The sequence below is a fragment of the Filicampus tigris genome, chromosome 21, assembly GCF_054856515.1.
Source record: "Filicampus tigris isolate MCC_2025a chromosome 21, RoL_Ftig_1.0, whole genome shotgun sequence".
NCBI classification, from domain to species: domain Eukaryota; kingdom Metazoa; phylum Chordata; class Actinopteri; order Syngnathiformes; family Syngnathidae; genus Filicampus; species Filicampus tigris.
Window position 1 is genome coordinate 12,564,337 of NC_141237.1, and position 17,702 is coordinate 12,582,038.

At 43.3% G+C, this 17,702-nt stretch overlaps 1 protein-coding gene across 1 annotated transcript in view; it reads right to left on the reverse strand.

Moving 5' to 3' along the window:
- pola1 (polymerase (DNA directed), alpha 1) overlaps positions 1–17,702 on the reverse strand; it is a 54,342-nt gene that overhangs the window by 28,252 nt on the left and 8,388 nt on the right. Inside the window, exons 25-33 of the mRNA XM_086020884.1 lie at positions 17,535–17,684; positions 17,336–17,458; positions 7,511–7,543; positions 6,572–6,664; positions 6,249–6,454; positions 6,038–6,170; positions 5,840–5,971; positions 4,903–5,077; positions 4,623–4,804 (exon numbers count right to left, since the gene is read on the reverse strand). Of these exons, the coding sequence (XP_085877010.1) occupies positions 4,623–4,804; positions 4,903–5,077; positions 5,840–5,971; positions 6,038–6,170; positions 6,249–6,454; positions 6,572–6,664; positions 7,511–7,543; positions 17,336–17,458; positions 17,535–17,684 (1,227 nt within the window). The remainder of the gene's footprint in view (positions 1–4,622; positions 4,805–4,902; positions 5,078–5,839; positions 5,972–6,037; positions 6,171–6,248; positions 6,455–6,571; positions 6,665–7,510; positions 7,544–17,335; positions 17,459–17,534; positions 17,685–17,702) is intronic.

Sequence of the window (17,702 nt, forward strand, 5' to 3'; positions counted from 1 at the left end):
AAACGATGGTTGAATAGATTCGTTGTGATGCAGGGACAAGTTGCACTTTATACGTCTTTGCTCGCCGTCTTCCACGGCGAACCCACAATGTAAGCAAATAAGCGATTTCGACTTGCCTTGCTTGTTTACAAGTCGTTCCTGTGGCGGGTCTTGTGCCATTTTTAGGTCTGTTACTCTGTTAAAACGTTACGTAGGAGCGTGCGCAGTGTGACTTGCGAGCTAGCGAGCTAGCTTGGAGAGGGCGACGCGGCGGAGAGACTCGTGTGCCTCAAAACAACTCAAAATTAGTATTAATAATCGTTTTTTTTACGATGATGCCAATTTTGTAATAATCGAATAAATAATAATTTGTAATAATCGAAATAAGAGCAATTTTGGAGTGTAATAATCGAAATCGTCATTGAATTTCGATTAATTGCACAGCCCTACAACAGACTGTTATTGACATTTCATGAATCACATTTCTATTTCCCATTTCTATATATCAATTTCCCCAGACAATTCTTTGTTAACAGCAATGACCTGACCAGCTGAGCATGTCAAACAGAACATGAGTGACGTTGCCTCTCTCAGTGTCATCTACTGCTGCGGTCAACAGCGCCGGGTTCTCGTCGCCAAATCACCGGCTCCACTGAAATCAATCACCGCTCTCGCCGTGAGAAGAAAAACAGATCTGTTTTGTAGCCAGCAGTTAAAGGAATAGTACACCTGTCTGACTTTTTTCCGTTTTAAGTCGCCGGTGGACTGCTGCTGCTTGGTCAGTGATGTCCCCATTTTGCACTTTGGGTCAGGGACAAACACTCCTCTTGTATGTAGCCGTAGCCGTAGAATATTTTGTATGTAGCCATAGAATATCAGTCACAAGGGAAAACAATGAATTCTTGCAGCCTACATTCATGGACAAAAAAAAAAAACAAAACACACACACATGGTCCGTAACAATTAGACAAAATCTAAAAGATTGAAAGACCGATTTCAATTCTAAACTCCATTTCACTGCACTGACAGCAGCAATGAAAAGCTTTCAAAGACAGGTGCACGCAGTGACACCCCCCCACTCGGCCGACAATCGGTACTTTTCGGAAAAAACAAAGACTTTTTATGCCTTTGTGTCACCTGCCTGACTCTCCTCAATGCGGTTGAATGAATTAAGTCTCTCCATCCTTGCGTTTCATTCCTTCTCTTCTCTACATGACCTCCTCCCCTGCGACTTTTTTAACTCGCTCGCTTCATTCCGATAACAGACATCCACCCCCAAACAAAATTATGCACCTCCTTACTTTACTTGCCAGCTCTTTAATGACCGGGCAATTAAATAAAACTATGAAACACTCGTCTTGATGTCAGCCTTGCAGAGGAGTCGCAATTAATCTTGCGCGCGGGGCTTACAACGTGACCCAAAGAACATATCTTTGACATCCAAGCCTCCTTCTGCCTTTAAAAGCACACGTTAGCACCCTTCAACATTTCGAAACGCTTTACTATGTCAGCTGACTGTTATTCATCTTGCGGCACGATAATGTGCATGTTGATTTAACAGGCCGCGCCGCTAAAAGTGAACTCGTGTGGGGGGGGGGGGGGGCTTGGGGGAAATCCCTGCAGCCCGATCCAGCTTTCGCTCGGATCTCCCGCCACTTTCATCAAACAACTCTCCTCCCCTGTCTGTCCTCCATCATCTGTCACCGCCTCCTCCTAGCATCCCCGGCTATGTGTCAAGGCCCATCTGTCCTCCCCTCTCAATGAGCTGTTAGACCATGTTCGCCACCCTAATTAACTTACCATCTTATCAGCGACTCATAGCGGGGAAAAACACAAGCGGTGAGACATATCGTGCGTAATTAAGTCTCAGGACTTGGAACTGGTGCTGTCAAGCGATTACAATTTTTTTGGGGCGAATTAATCGCAAAATTTTCCAAAATTAATTAATTGCGATTAATCGCATTTTTTCAACGACAGTTTCTAACGAAACTCAGAACCGATATTTACTTGAGTAAAATCTTGGAATTAATGCGGGGAAAAAAAATACAAGTAGATTTCGATTCAAAGATAGCTTTCTTTGATCCTCGAATACGATTCTTTTCCTGTCAAATACAACAGTTGAAAGATACACCAAGGACGTACAATTGATATGGTATTTGAATTTGGCTGTGCAAAGTGTGCAAATTATTTGGGATTTCTCCAATGAGCCGTCGGGAACCTTTTTAAAGTCAAACTACGTAAAAGTTCGTCTTTGCGACAGTGACTCGCCTCTAAGTTTGGCTGCACACTGAGCAGAGGTCAGCCGCTACAGGAAGTAAATATAACTGAGTTAATCTTTTTAGTGCGTTATGAAATTTAAATTAATCTCAAATAGTTAAAGCGGAAGTCAAGAATATTTTCCCAGCAAGCCCACTAGTTGAAACAAGGCATTCCGATAACTATTGCGCTTGTGGAATAAGAGTTAATCCACTTGTTTTTAGCCATCTCTGTGGCCGGCCATTTTGTCTTCTGTCGACTGAAAATGACATCAGAACTGGTCACAACGACCAATCACGGCTCAGATTCAGAAAACAGGTCAGGCGTGATTGGTCGTTGTGAGCAGTTGTGATGTCATTTTCAGTCGACAGAAGTGACAAAATGGCCGCCCCCAGACATGGCTAAAAACGAGTGCATTTTGCTGCTTAACTTATATTTCACAAACGCAAAATTAATAAGAATGCCGTGTTTCAACTAGTGGGTCTGCTGGGAACATAATTATGGGAAAAAAAAAAATGTTAGGTTTGACTTCCGCTTTAATTTTAATTTTGACAGCCCTACTTGTAACCTATTAAATTCCGTTAGATTTATTTGGAACGCGCAAGAAGACCATCGCTTTGTTGTTTTATTTCTGAGAGTTGATGACATTTTACATATTCCAAATATGGTGTAAAAACTTGAATTTCATGGAAGTTGTTTAATCCAGCAGAGGATAAGCGGGATGTCAGGTTTATTAAGAGTCTTCAAGACAAGAAAAGGCTGCGCGCCCTACTCCTCATTACAAGCTGATAGCGCACACATAACCTTGGCCTGACAAATGGTAGAAGATCTGTGCATATGTGTATGTCTACAGAACGGCAGGGGTTAAGGAGAGGCTTTTCAAGTTGTGGTGTCCAAACTATGCCAATGAAAACAGAGTCTGTACTGGAGCCAGGCAGCTGTCTAAAAATACAGGCAGAGACACAATATAGAGGGCGACTGCACCACGAATGGCCATTCTTCCACTGATCTGCTTAAGAGTCAATTTCACCCGTGCAAATCCTCACTAATGATTAAAAAAAAAAACAATCGTGTCTTTAGCATTTCAATCGAACCCGTTTTGTATAGCCGAGCTGTACACACAGTCCAACTTGTGTTTGCACAGCAGGCTAAACTGCTGCCGCACAGGTTCAACTACGCCGTATGTACGTGGCGGGTACATGCTAGCCGCTAGCTAGAGAGCAATCAACTGCGCAGACAGTCTGCAATGGAGACGGGCTATTTTCAGAAAAAACATTTCAAGAGTTGGTTTTTATTAGCCACAAATCTCTGCGGGGTCTTGACCATCTGCTTGACATTTATTGATGGAATGCATCCTGCGCATCTTTGAGGTGTTGCTCAATCCAAAGGTTGAGCTCTCAACCACTCTTGAAAAGAATATGTCACCTGACCCCCGTCTCTTTGGCTTGGCTATTATCCAAACTGGGTTTATGATTGACTTGATTGAAGTATTACTTTTACGGATGGTGCTTCCGAATTCACAATTTGTAACTTTCTGAAGTGATCGTTGCGGTTGGGAGTCCTTTAATAAATACCCCACTCATTGGAGTTTAATTAGGTGAGCAAAATACGAGGCAACTCTCAGAACGGGACGCCATGTCATTCTACACTGCATGATAATAATAATAATAAACAATCTCGTTTGGAAGTCAACCAAACATATTTTTTTTCCAAGAATATGTTCTATGAAAGCCCACTCACTAGGCAATATGATTAATATGAAATAGGATAAAATCCACCCATTTTTTAGCCATCTCTGGGGGGCGGCCATTTTGTCTCTTCTGTCGACTGAAAATGACATCACAACTGCTCAGGGCTCAGGTAACAACCAATGACAGCTCACCTGTTTTCTGAAGCCGAGCCGTGATTGGTCGTTACCTGAGCAGTTGTGATGTCATTTTCAGTCGACAGAAGTGACAAAATGGCCGCCCTCAGAGATGGCTAAAAAACGGGTGGATTTTACTGTTAACTCCTATTTCATATTAATCATATTGCCTTGATTCAACTGGTGGGCCTGCTTGGAACATATCCTTGAAAAAAAATCTGTTTGGGTTGATTTCCCCTTTAAATTAAGAGCTCACTGAATATGAGCTTTGAAACGAAGCATTATCTATTTGAAACATTTGATACGACTGTCGTATTGCATCTAATCAGACTGTTCAAGTGGATAACTTGCCGTCATTTGGATGGCTAACAGTTGACAGCATATTGCAGGTATTTTGCCATTAAACTGAAACTACGACAAAAATAACCACTCACGTGGCAACATCTTGGGCCTCAACAAGTAAAATATTTTTTTCCTGTGATGAGGGCAACACAGCGAAAAAAAGTGACGGAAAACAACTCACGGCTCCTTCAAATACGCTCTCGTAAACGTTCTCCTTCCCGCAGTGAGGGCAGGTGAAAGAGAACCTCTCGCAGTCTTTGTAGCGCTCCTCGTCGGTCAGCTGGATGGGCCCTCCTAGAGCGCTATCCGCCTCCTCCTCTCTTTGGTGCAACTGATGAGACCGGAAGTGACTGGGGTCCAGACCTGAACGAAACGGAATGCGAAAATTGTCTTTCACATTCACACCAACGTTTGGAGCTAAGCAGCAGAATCACCGAAACATGATGAAAAATGGTTCTTACCCAGCCACGTGGCTATGAGGACGCCGTCGATGCCCTCGATGGGTTCGCAGATGCGGGACACCACCGGGTGGATCTGCTGGGCCAAATAGTACTGCGTGTCCAGACTCAGACCATCTTGCTTCTGGAGTTGCTCTAAAGCGTACGCTCTTTGACTGGCTGCCAAAGTGGAGCCATCCTGAAGGTAAAAAAAAAAAAAAAAAAAAAAAAAAACTTGAAAGTCAGGAATTATCATTACGTTTCATAGTAAAGGCCATAGCAAATTTTGCGAAGGTAGCAAGGCGGCAAGAAAAACTGTTTTGCGAATGTCCGGCGGAGGTCTTTGCAACCGTTTGCGATCTCGAACGAACACTGAATATTGTTCCATGTACCTTCACTAGTCTAAACCTGGTATTGTGATTAATATAGCCTTTGTGGAATATGAGTTAAGCAGCAAAATTCAACCGTTTTTAGCCGTCTCAGGGGGCGGCCATTTTGCCACTTTCTGTCGACAGAAAATGACATCACACTTGCTCACGGCTCAGATAACGACCAATCACGGCTCACCTGTTTTCTGAAGCTGAGCCGTGATTGGTCATTACCTGAGCCCTGGGCGACTGTGATGTCATTTTCGGTCGACAGAAAGTGACAAAATGGCCGCCCCACCGAAAACGGGTGGATTTGACTAAACCCAATATTCATAAGAATGCCATATTTGGACTAGTGGGCCTGCATAGAACATATTCTTGTTTCCCTTTAAAGTGTCAGGCCACACCTATAAATCAATTAATCGAGTATTTGGACACCGTTTGGAAAACAAGACGGTGCAATCTGATTGGCTGGGTTTAGAGTGGATGAATAAGATCAACCAAATCAAACGCTTTTTCGGGCAAACGAGAACAGAAATTGTGAGCATGCGATTCTTGAAAAATGGCAAATGTGCCAAAAGAATGGTACGTGCCTTGCAGATGATGTAAGAGACCGTGTCGCCAGCTTTGACCCTGCGTCCACCCTGGGAGTTAATCCACAGAGCCACGTGGACATGGGGGAGACTCTTCTTATCTGGGTAGTCCTGAGGCTCTTTGGTCAGCGCCTGGAAATAGAAAGAAGGCAATGACAATTGAACTTTGCCAAGTACACAGAGCACAATGTTCATTACCTTGTTGATCTCATATTGTTGGGAAGGTATCGCCCCACCGGCGACATTCTCTCCCACTTCCACGAGGTGTTTCTGGATGTTCTCCACGATGACGTCGCGACTCTGGTCTGACAGGATCTGACCGATCACGTAGCTGCAACAGGAGACGACAGCCCCTCGTAATGCACGAGCAACATAAATCCGGGTTACGTCTTACTCGGCTTCAACGCACTTGCCGCATTCCTTTGCCAGGTCACACCAATCTCGCCGAACTATGTCCAGGCCTTTGAGCTCCTGCTTGACGCTGTAGCGTCCATCGCCGTGCTGCTCCACCACCAGAGCTGCATATTTCTTCTTCTTCAGCAGCAGAAGTGACTTAAATACTCCATCGATGTCAATCTCCAGCAGTTTGTACAGCTTGTTCACTTCTGCTTTCACCTGAAATAGGAAATAAAAAAAAAAAAAGAACAAAAATCAAAGTTGCAATTAAAGTAATAGAAAAAGAACCTGCCATCTTGATTGAGTGTGATTTTTTTGTTGTTGTTCTACAGCCACCTTGTTGCCCAACTTGAAGACTTCCTCCATGGACCGGCTGTTGGTATTTATCATAATGGAGTCCGTATCTCCATAGATGACCTCCAGGTTCATCTGAGCCAAACAGTAATTCAAGACAATTACACACACACTGGCCATGATTGAAATGCAATTTCAAATGTTGCCCCTCTCAATACAGGATACTGAAAATATTGGTAATCCTCTCACCATAAGGAGCTCTATAGAACTACAGACTTAAACTACAACTACATGTGTTACATAATTTAACACTGTCGACAACATTACTAGAAAGTAGGGATGAAACAATCGAAAATCCGTTAAAAATCGAATAATCGATTTAAATCGATACGAATCAAACTTGGACATCTCAGCACTCCAAAGACCTGTACAGCAACACTTAACAAAAGACAACATACATTAGAATACACTAATTTAGAGTCCTAAAAAAATTATGTCTTTAATTTTTTTCCCCCCATTCCAGATGCATACCAAATTTTCAGAGCTGCGCACTTGACCCTTTTTTTGCTCGTCCGGCCTCGTCCCTGCACCCTTGACCTGGGTACCCTTCCGGCCGCGACCCCCAGGCCATATTTGTAAACATTGTCAAATTTTCAATATGCATTGATCAAATCATGCGCTTGCGCCAAGCATCATTGCGTATCGCGTTTGTGGATGGCTAGCGCAGAGACAAGCATGGCAACCATTTTTGAAAAATCGAATCGAATCGAAAATCGGGAACTGAGGATCGAAAATCGAATCGGGGCTTCAGTGAATCGTTACATCCCTACTAAAAAGTTACATTTAGATAACGGTGGACCTTTTGAAAATCTCAGAGATGTTCCTAATCTTTGGGTCTTTGACTTTACAAGATGATCGACAGTACTGTTGAATACTTCCAATGCTAGACTGCCGCGAAATGAACGGATGGGGTACACCAACCTTTTGGACCATGTCTTTGGTGTGCATCAGAATCTGAACAAGAGCAGATGTAGACAAAAACATGGATTAGATCATAAAATCGGTGATGCCGCGCATTTAAAAACAACAGGAGCATGCAATATAATGAATAAATATAATTTCCCGTGTTACTTACTGTGTGTGTGTGTGTGTGTGTGTGTGTGGACACAAAAGCAGAGCAGGTGATTTTCTTTTAAACGGGGGATAATTGGCTAAGAGGGCAATTATGAGCGCGTGCTGTGACAGCCATCTTTTCAACCCACACACATCCACGCTGGGGCAAAACACACGATGGCACACACTTCGTCTTAATGACTCGTAATGGCCTTAATCACCCGAGGAGTGACTGAAGGACAAAGACTGTTAACAGTGGCTGTCCACTGCGCGCTTGTGCGCGAGAGAGAGAGAGCCAAAGGAGCAAAGTGATCCTTAACAGGTGTGGGCTCCGGGTGGTCTTCAACCTGAGAGAGGGGGGGGGGGGGGGGGGGCCAGAATGACGGACAGATCCCGGCATGATCTGCCACCGGCAATCCGCGCCTCAAATCAACGGCGGCGGCATACGCGCGCACAGCGCCGCAGAGCGAGCGGCGTGTGGGGACAAGGGCGCCGGGCTATTTCAGAGTAAGGAAGGGGCTGGGTGGGGTACACCCACTCCCTGAAACCAGAGTGGGACTTTCAGCATGTTTTATGGGGTGACACATGCCACTGCGCAGAGGCGGGCGTTTGAGTCATTCACGGAGCGGCCTCCTCCATTAGAGGCCGCACAACAAGGTCAAGGTCTCAACACGCGCGCATCTGACGAAACAACTCGCCGACGCGCTAATAATGAGGGGGGAAAAGGGAGCGAACCATTCAAAGGCTTTGATTGGCAGAGAAAGCCTCAAACCAGTTCAGAGTGAATGTCACACAAGCAGCGAATAAAGACGGCGACCGAGTTAATCCAATCACTTCATTTCCGTTTCTGACCTGCAACTTTTAAATGCATTGCAGATGTTTATATGAACTCACAATCATGACGCTCGTGCTAGCTAGCCAAGTGCCTGTCAGTGTTATGCAATACATCACCACTATTCAACTACAAAACCATTCGTTCCGTTCGCTCGACGATTTCTTTTTTTTTTTAGTCTGCTGAGTGGCACGCGGGTTCTCCGACTTTTGAATTTACTGATGTGACCCCAGAAAACTTTGCATGTCAAAATGACCTGAACTGTCCAGAGCACAGGGAGGAGCAAAAAGAAGAGGAGGTGCTAAAAGAGGAGAAAGAGGTGAAGTTGTTGCTACTTTTGGTTTGTCCCATCAGGGGTCGCCACAGCAATTATCTCATGTGATTTGTTTGAAGGTAACAATACAGTGATGAAATGAACAAAAAAATAAATAAAAAATACCCTATTGAGGATCAGCAGTTCAGTAGATGTATGAATGGCTGGATGGTTGGTTGGATGTATGGAGGGACAAATGGATTTTAAACTGAATTACATGCATTTCAGACAAAGTATATTTAAAGGGAAGTCAGGGCAAACATTTTTTTTTCAAGAATATATTCTATGCAAGCCCATTAGTTGAAACTGGGCATTCGGATAAATATTGCGTTTGTGGAATAAGTGTTAATCCACTCGTTTTTAGCCATCTGTGGGGGCGGCCATTTTGTCTTCTGTCGACTGAAAATGACATCACAACTGCTCACAACGACCAATCGCGGCTCAGATTCAGAAAACAGGTCAGCCGTGATTGGTCGTTGTGAGCAGTTTTGATGTCATTTTCAGTCGACAGAAGACAAAATGGCCGCCCCCACAGATGGCTAAAAACGAGTGCATTTTGCTGCCTAATTTATATTCCACAAACGCAAAATTAATCTGACTGCCGTGTTTCAACTAGTGGGCCTCCTGGGAACATATTCTTGAACAAAATATGTTTGGGTTGACTTCCGCTTTAAGAATGTTTTTTTTTTCTTCTTCTTAAATTCACTGCCATTGACATATACTTGTCTATTATGTTTTTTGCAACAGGGATGGGTGGGGAGCTTTTGAATCTGTGATGCTACTCCACTGTAAATCTCAAACCTGGAAAACAACTTAACTGATACACAACCACCAGTAGATGGCGCTGATGTCCCATTTTAGATATGAGATCAGCACAGTTTATGACTCCACTGGGTGAAATTGTCAAAATGCTCTAAAATGGCTGGCAGGCAACGAGTTTAAACTCAAAATTAGGGTTGAACGCCAATTTTGTTGCATCTCCACTATACAGTACAAGGAAAATAAAAGCTTTCTATGTCCATTCTACTTGCATAGGTTTATTAGAATATCCTAACATTACAAGTAGTTCTGGTTTGTAGTGGAAGATGACTGTACTATATCATACTTAGTGGTGTCTCTAATATTTTGCCCTGCTCATACAAGTTTAAGGTTATTCAGCAACTGAATAACCTCAAAAGCTGAGAACTAACTAGAGTTTAAGTTTGTCAAAGTTTGTAGACGGAAACGCAAAGCCTGTATGTAACGATTAATCGAATGTTGATTTAAAATCAATTAATCGATTCGAGAACTCGATTAATCGATTCGACAATGTGATTAAATTCATCTCGAAAATGATCTCTCGAAACGTTTTTTTCATTTCAGATGCATAGCACATTTTGAATGTGTAGATCAAATTATGCACTTGCACCAAAAACCATTGCATATTGCGTTTGTGGATGGCTGCAGAACCACACTAGTACACAGAGACAAGCATGGTAGCATTTTTTTTTTTTTGAATCGAATCGAATCGAAAATCGGGAACTGAAAATTGGAAAAAGGAGCTTCAGCGAATCGTTACATCCCTATCTGTGACCAAAGAGAGAAAACAAAAGCACATTCCAACTTCCAAGTCTAATGAGCAGTGGGTAGACAGAAGCAAAAGGCTACACAAGTGCTAAGTGGACAGATGCTGGGAAAGTCAGGGTGACAACAACGTGAGGCAAAGCAAAGTGAGAATGCGTTGATGTAAATAATGTGCGGACTCATTTAGACACGTTTTCCATATGCTGTCACTTCCAACAGAGCAGGCGGCTCAGAGGAATGGGCCAAGTGTAAGACAAGTCGTTTGACCATGACACTGGAATTTGTGCAACTGGTGGTGTGAGCGCTCATCTTGACACTAACACCAGAACGCGCACTATGAATCACGAATCAAAATAATCTCATGAAATCCATTCCAGGAGCTGTACGAAACATCTTTACAAATTTTATTATGCTCAGTTTCACCGATGAACTGAATGTAGCGGTGTACAACACAGCTAACTACAAACCCACGTTAAACCACGCTAAAAGTAACTACTGTCTCTGAAAATAATTTCAACTATGTCAAATTAACTCCATTATCTCAGACAATATCAATCAGTGAGTGTTAACAGAGAAGCAGTTATCCATGAATATCAAACAAAATGCCTTTGTTTGGATATTGGGTGGCCTTATTATTGGATTATCTAATGTCATGCTACTCCTTGGTCTCATTTCTATCTTTTGCCAGACCGTTACTTATTCCAAGTATCAACCTTAATTGACCCGCTCGGCTGAGTTGGGACTGGATCCGCAAAAAGACGGACTGGATCGCGGCAATCTCCTGTTACGGATCCATTTGCCCACCGCGCAGGATCCGCCCATGAGGGCTAGCTAGCATGTTAACGTGCCCTGTAACCGAGAGCCCCCCCTTGTAAGAGGAGCCTGGGACAACAGCGACAATTGTTTTGAAAATCGCTCAGATGAAAAGCATTTTGGGATGACCGCGGCCTGACTGAAATAGCACCTGCGGAGGAACACGGTGCTGTCAGTGCGGCTCGAGGGTGGACGCTCAAAATGCACGAGTGCACAAACACACACAAAGAGAAAGACTTGGGAGAGAGAAGAAAGAAGATTGACTACACAGATTTGTTGTTTTACTGCTAATGTGAGCATTTATGCACACAAAAGTACCAGAGGCTTTTCACCCAAAACACACCTGTCTGAAAAGATGCCATAGCTGTGTTGTCATGTCTGCTGCTGGGCGGGTTCAGTCTTGTGACAGGGCCATGTCTGATTTAATACTGCAGGCTGAGATCACAAATGCTGGGGTTCATTGTAAATAACTCCACAATGACAACAATGCGCCTGCAGTCCACTCAATTAGAAAAAATACGGCGCACTAACAGACGGAAAGACACATTCCAACGTTGCCGCGTTGCCGCTGACACGGGCAAAGTCAATTGTGTGACGTCAAGTAATTCAGCCATGTTTCATGTCCAAACTGCTAATTTACTCCTGGAAGTTAAGTGGCCTCAGATGAAAATGATTCTACGGCCTTTGTCATCTTGGACAGGAAAAAAAAAAAAAAAAAAAAAAAAAAAAAAAAAAAAGCGTATAAAGTGTATCGAACAAAAATATTGCGTGACCTGTACTATTCAAGGATGTGGCATTCATATTGTTATAAATCCATTATGGACAGCTAGCATCGATATCAGGTTGGTAGTTATACTACACCATTACAACTATTACAATTAATGACAAAAGAAAAGTGTCAATGAACATGACATGAACAGAAGGTGCACTTTTGCTTGTGTGAAGCACATTGACTTTTGTGTATAAAATGTGCTATATAGAAGCCTTAAGAATTAAACACAGTCAGTGAGGGAACATTCTGGTAGTGTGCGCGGGAAGCTAACGTGAAGCTAGCGTCATACATGCCCCAGCCATGGCAATACCACCAAAAAAATTAGACCATTGACTTCCACACTTGAAGTTAGCAACACTACTTCTTTCATGTTTACAATCTTGCAACCGATGAGAGAGCAGTGGGACACAAACATTGTCTTCAAATCAACTCATTTGTAGCACAATAACAAACATTTCAATAGCCTGATGAATTTGGGAACCATTATTGTCTTGTGAAATGTTCCTACCGTTTTCTCTTTAATCTTTGTTTGGTGAGGAGGCAAAATACAACTTCTACAAACTGTCTTGAGTATGTTTAAGCCATTCTTCACACTATATAGAACAATATACAACTGACTATTCATTTTGCTAACATTTAACCAAGGACATTTTTTGTTGAGCCAATTCAAACAACTTCCTTATTTTTCTCTTATTAAAGCGGAAATCAACGCAAACATATTTTTTTCAAGAATATGTTCCCAGCATGGCCCGCCAGTTGAAACACGGCATTACGGTGAATATTGCGTTTGTGGAATATCAATTAAGCAGCAAAATCCACCTGTTTTTAGCCATCTCAGGGGGCGGCCATTTTGTCATTTCTGTCGACTGAAAATGACATCACAGTTGCTCAGGGCTCAGGTAACGCTCGCCTGTTTTCTAAAGCTGAGCCGTGATTGGTCGTTACCTCAGCCCTGAGAAGTTGTGATGTCATTTTCAGTCGACAGAAGTGACAAAATGGCCGCCCCCTGAGCTAGCTGAAAACGGGTGAATTAACTCCTATTCCACAAACGTAATATTTATCAGAATGCCTTGTTTCAACTAGTGGGCTTGCATAGAACGTATTCTTGAAAAAAATATGTTTGGGTTGATTTCCGTTTTAATAGCTCCATGAACGCCTTCAACTGAGACACCGGGCGTTCGATTAATACACTGTAAAGTACAATCCCAGCCATTTACCGGTAGTCTCATCTCACATGGCCTCATTAGCAAATGTTACTGAAGTGACAGTTCGGATGTGGAAATCTCGTCCCACTCGACCGTCTGCCACCGCGGCCGGCTAATGGAGCCAAAATAGCAGCGCTGCTCCCATGTGACTATTTGTTAAGTCCGGAGTAAAGCCGCCTCTTTAGGGAGCGTGGGGGGGGGTGGGGGGGGGGGGGGGGGCACAAGACGACCATGGAAACACGCGGCCCTTGTTTCCACACCGACACGCAAACATTCACAGACACACACCTGCAACGGCCATCACAAATACGAGGGAAAAAAAAAAAAAAACCTCTTTGATTCTGAGACAGTGGCAGCTTACAGGAATGAGGCCAACAATATTTAGTCACACACGCAGACGACACATGAGCGGACGGTGGCTGGATTCCTGAGTCTAATTCGGGGAAATGATTTGTGATTGGCCAGACGGGAAGAAATGATCCAAAACCCGAAGGAACGACAGCGGGGGCAGTAATATTTACCTTGACTTGATTACAAGCGCACACATTCACACGGGGTGGGTTTAACCTTCACGGCACTCTGACCTCTCGGCACCCTCGCCTCGCCTCGCCTCTGTTACCCAAGCTCGCATCTATCCCTCGCCGTGCGTGCCATCCAATAATGTCAACTACGAGCTCCTGTCGGTCTGTTTTTAAACACAAGGACGGAGACTCAATTACACGGCTTTTAGGGAGTCACCCTGCACCCTACACAAACACACACACACACACACAAACCCACGCACGCACCTGCTAACGGTTGTCAGATTTGCTGGCAAAATGTCAAAGGTCAAACCAATATGCATTCCAAAACAATCAGCGGCTTCCAGCGGGCTGCGTTGTTTACATCACTTGATTAGGACGACACACTGTTACTTTTTATAATCAGTAGCCGAAAGCTAGCCCCCTCCACCCCCCTCTAAAAGAAAGACTAATGAACAGCAAAGTAAAAGGCAGTCAAGTGCTGAGTTTTGTGGTGCCCTTAACTGCTCGCAGACACTCAATTTGCAGCAAGCAACAACATTAACACCACGACACTAAATTAACACCAGCAAGCTGAGAGATCCTGGCGTCTTCCATATTGCTGATATCTGGATCTGATCCATTTTTTTTTCCTATTTAATAAAACACGTATATAATTTTAACTTCTACATCCCACCAGCATGAGGTCATGAATCGGCCGGGCGGGACTCATCGGACAATAAACGTCTTCCTGGTGTGACAAATGCATTTAGCGGCCAATTATAACCGCTTGTTGTGCGTGTTTCATATTACTCTTCCTCTGTGGCCAACACTTCTCTGGCAAACATACAAAAGGACCCGAAATAACGCCGAGGGGTTGAGCGGGACATCAATCTATAGCAGACCCACGGCCATGTAATCCTAAACCTTCACCTTCCTCTTAATACCGTTGCCCCCCCCCCCCCCCCCCACCTCCTCTCACTCCTTAATACCCACACATACCAGGACAGAGTTGGCCCACAACAAATGGTCCGCCGACAAAGGGCAGAGTTCGGGCACTTGGGCGCACACGCTCACAAAATACACTCAACCCACATGCACGCACACAGATGCGAACATACGCAAACATTTAAACACACATACTGCCATGAGATCAAATTCAAAAATGTTGCTTGGCACAACTGATACGGGGTGAAACCTGCAACCTTCGACCTGACTGACTCATCGCGCCACATCAGGCGTCAATTTAAAACAAAAGCGAGAAAGACATAAAATCGGTGAATACACGGAACCAAAACGTACAACAAGGGAGAGGAGGGCGGCTTGGGTTTGCGTTACAAATACAAAAATAAAAAGCCTCCTAAATCACGATACCGAAGTAGAGTGCAAATGTGACGATTAAAACGGGGGCGGAGGTGCAAACGGCAATAGCCACAAATACATCAGGATGCCGCTTATAAATGCCAGCTGGCCTTTCTGTCTCGCTGCAGTCGGAAACTACTGAGAAGTGCTTGGCTGACAGCTATATGATGTCAGGGCTCCAAGAAAACGCAATTTAAATGAACTTAATTTGGTCAAACAGAGGTCCAGCCTGAGTTCGACTGGCTTCGTTTTATCTTGCTGATGAAAATACAACTTTACTGTAGGTTATATTATTTTCACCTTTAGACTTAGGGACGGGTATTGTTCAATTTTTATTGGTACTACTATTACTCTAAACTACAGATAGACCGATATGCTTTTTTTTTTAGAGCCGATACCGATTATTAGTAGCCAAGGAGGCCGATAACCGATATTTGGAGCCGATATTCATTTTCAGTGAAAAGGAAAATATTGGCATCAAAATGTAAAGAAAAATGTACTCTTAACTTTGTTGTAACATCTTTAAGCATGTTTATTGAACAATGTTTCAGGTTCGCATAATGGTGATTCTTCTTTTTAAATCATTATTACAAGAAATTTTGGAGAGTATACATCTGTTATAAAATTTCAACAAAAGGTTCAGGGAGAGCCCAGGACTGCCAGCATGTCTTAAAAAGGATCAAGAAAAACTTAAAACAATAGCTCTATGTAGTTTTCTACAGTAAATGACCTTTTCACAATAACAGAAACTTTCACATATCTTTGTTTTGATTTCCACGGTTTTTAATTGATTTATTATCGGCCAGCAGTTTTAAAAAAGACTGATGCCGATATTCGTCAAAAAGCCAAATACCGGTACCGATAATCGGCCCGGCCGATAATCGGTCTATTACTACTCTACACAATACTGCTTATCAATCCTGTACCTTAGCAGTATTCTTATTTTTGTTTAGAAAAACACTGAAACAATATACGTCAGAAAACAACACTGCTTGGATTTGTGTTTTTCATAAATTAACTTGTCTTTCAACTGCAACATTACCATAAAATAAATAAATAAAAACAATCGTTCGTATTGACGTCAGCTGAGATGGCATCCGGCTCACTCGCTAACCTAGAATTGTCTTTCACTTTTGTCTCCTTTTTAATAGTGCACCTGGTAGCGCAACAGTACATATGCCGTGGTGACCATTTGGCGACATGTTGTCAAAACGACCATTTACAAAAACAAAAATTTGAGTACCATGCAGGCAGACAAGGCTAATCCTCTTTACAATTATACGTGAATACAGTAGTATTTCCATAAAGTCAATCTACACTCATTTCAAGATGAAAATGTAAACGAAAAAGGAAACAGCAACAATACTTTCTGACTAAATGGAGCAAGAAAAGATGAAATGCAATAAAAGTTGCCGTGCGCTGCCCATAAACTCGCGACAAGGAGGCCGCCCACCTGTATGAGTCAATCAGAAACACACATTTTACTATGTTGCTGTGTGACAAATGGGATGACAAAGCACCAAGAACACACAGAATTATGGCCCCGCCTTCCATTAGGGAACACAATGTGTGCATAACGAGATCTTAATGAACGACCGCCTCGAGGCAGCGGCTGACGCCTCCACCGAGGATGTTCACCATTAGAGCTCATTGAATGAACGTGACTGCCACCACTGACGTGGCAAGTGTTTGTGTGTGTGTGTGTGTGTGTGTGCAGTGTTTAGTTACGATACCGCATTTAGCTGTTTATGTCACGCAGGACACATCTCTTCGCACCTATTTACTGAGCGTGTGCACACCCGTGTTGCTCCATTAGCGAGTGTCGAAAGAAGTCATTACATCCGATTTCACGTGGATATTTTTGTGTGCAGTGCCATGGATGTGACACAACACTTTCATTACATTAGGGAAGGCAAATATTTGGGGAATTTGATTTAAAACACAAAAGTTAAAGAGGCGTTAATGGGAAAAGTGGGAAGGAGGGCAGGGCCGGTCGACAAGGAATATGATGCAGCAGTGCCCTCTTGTGGATGACATCATTTGAAACGTACACTGAGGGCTGTAACAAATATTCTGCTTTTTCAAAGACAATATTCAGTTCTGACTGAAAACTAATTTTTAATATAGCTCATGTATGAGAAGTGTCCAGTCAGTGTATTGTGGCACAGCAAAATTGCCACTGAAAAGCTAACAGCTAATTGTAGCTAACAGTGTCCACTGTTATAAACCACACAAGACAAAATAAGCAAGTTAGGCCAAAAGTATCCAGTAATATAGTCTCTCTCTATTATGTGTTAACTGGTGTCAAATGTACTTGGCTGCGTTGCACTTACCTCCCTGCCCTTGTGTGTGACCAGGGCGGCTAGCGGTTTAGCATAGAAGCGACTGTAGCTAAAACCCAAGCAGCCGTACATGCTGTTAGCCGTTAGCTTCAACGCCTTCTGGCGGATGTCATACTGAGAAAGACACATAAACTTAATAACTTCAAACAAGTATTTGGTCATTGTGTTTGAGTTTGCGTTTTGTGTTTACCTGCAGGTAAAGGTCCGAGTTGATGTCGTGTTGTTTCATCAGCTGTTTCACATGTTTGCGCCGTTCCACCAGCTTCCTGATCTCCTTGGGCAAGATTCCCATTTCCAGGTCACAATCTGGAATCTCTGGGATCTCTTCTGGCTCATCCTCCTGTTGCCATAGAAACAC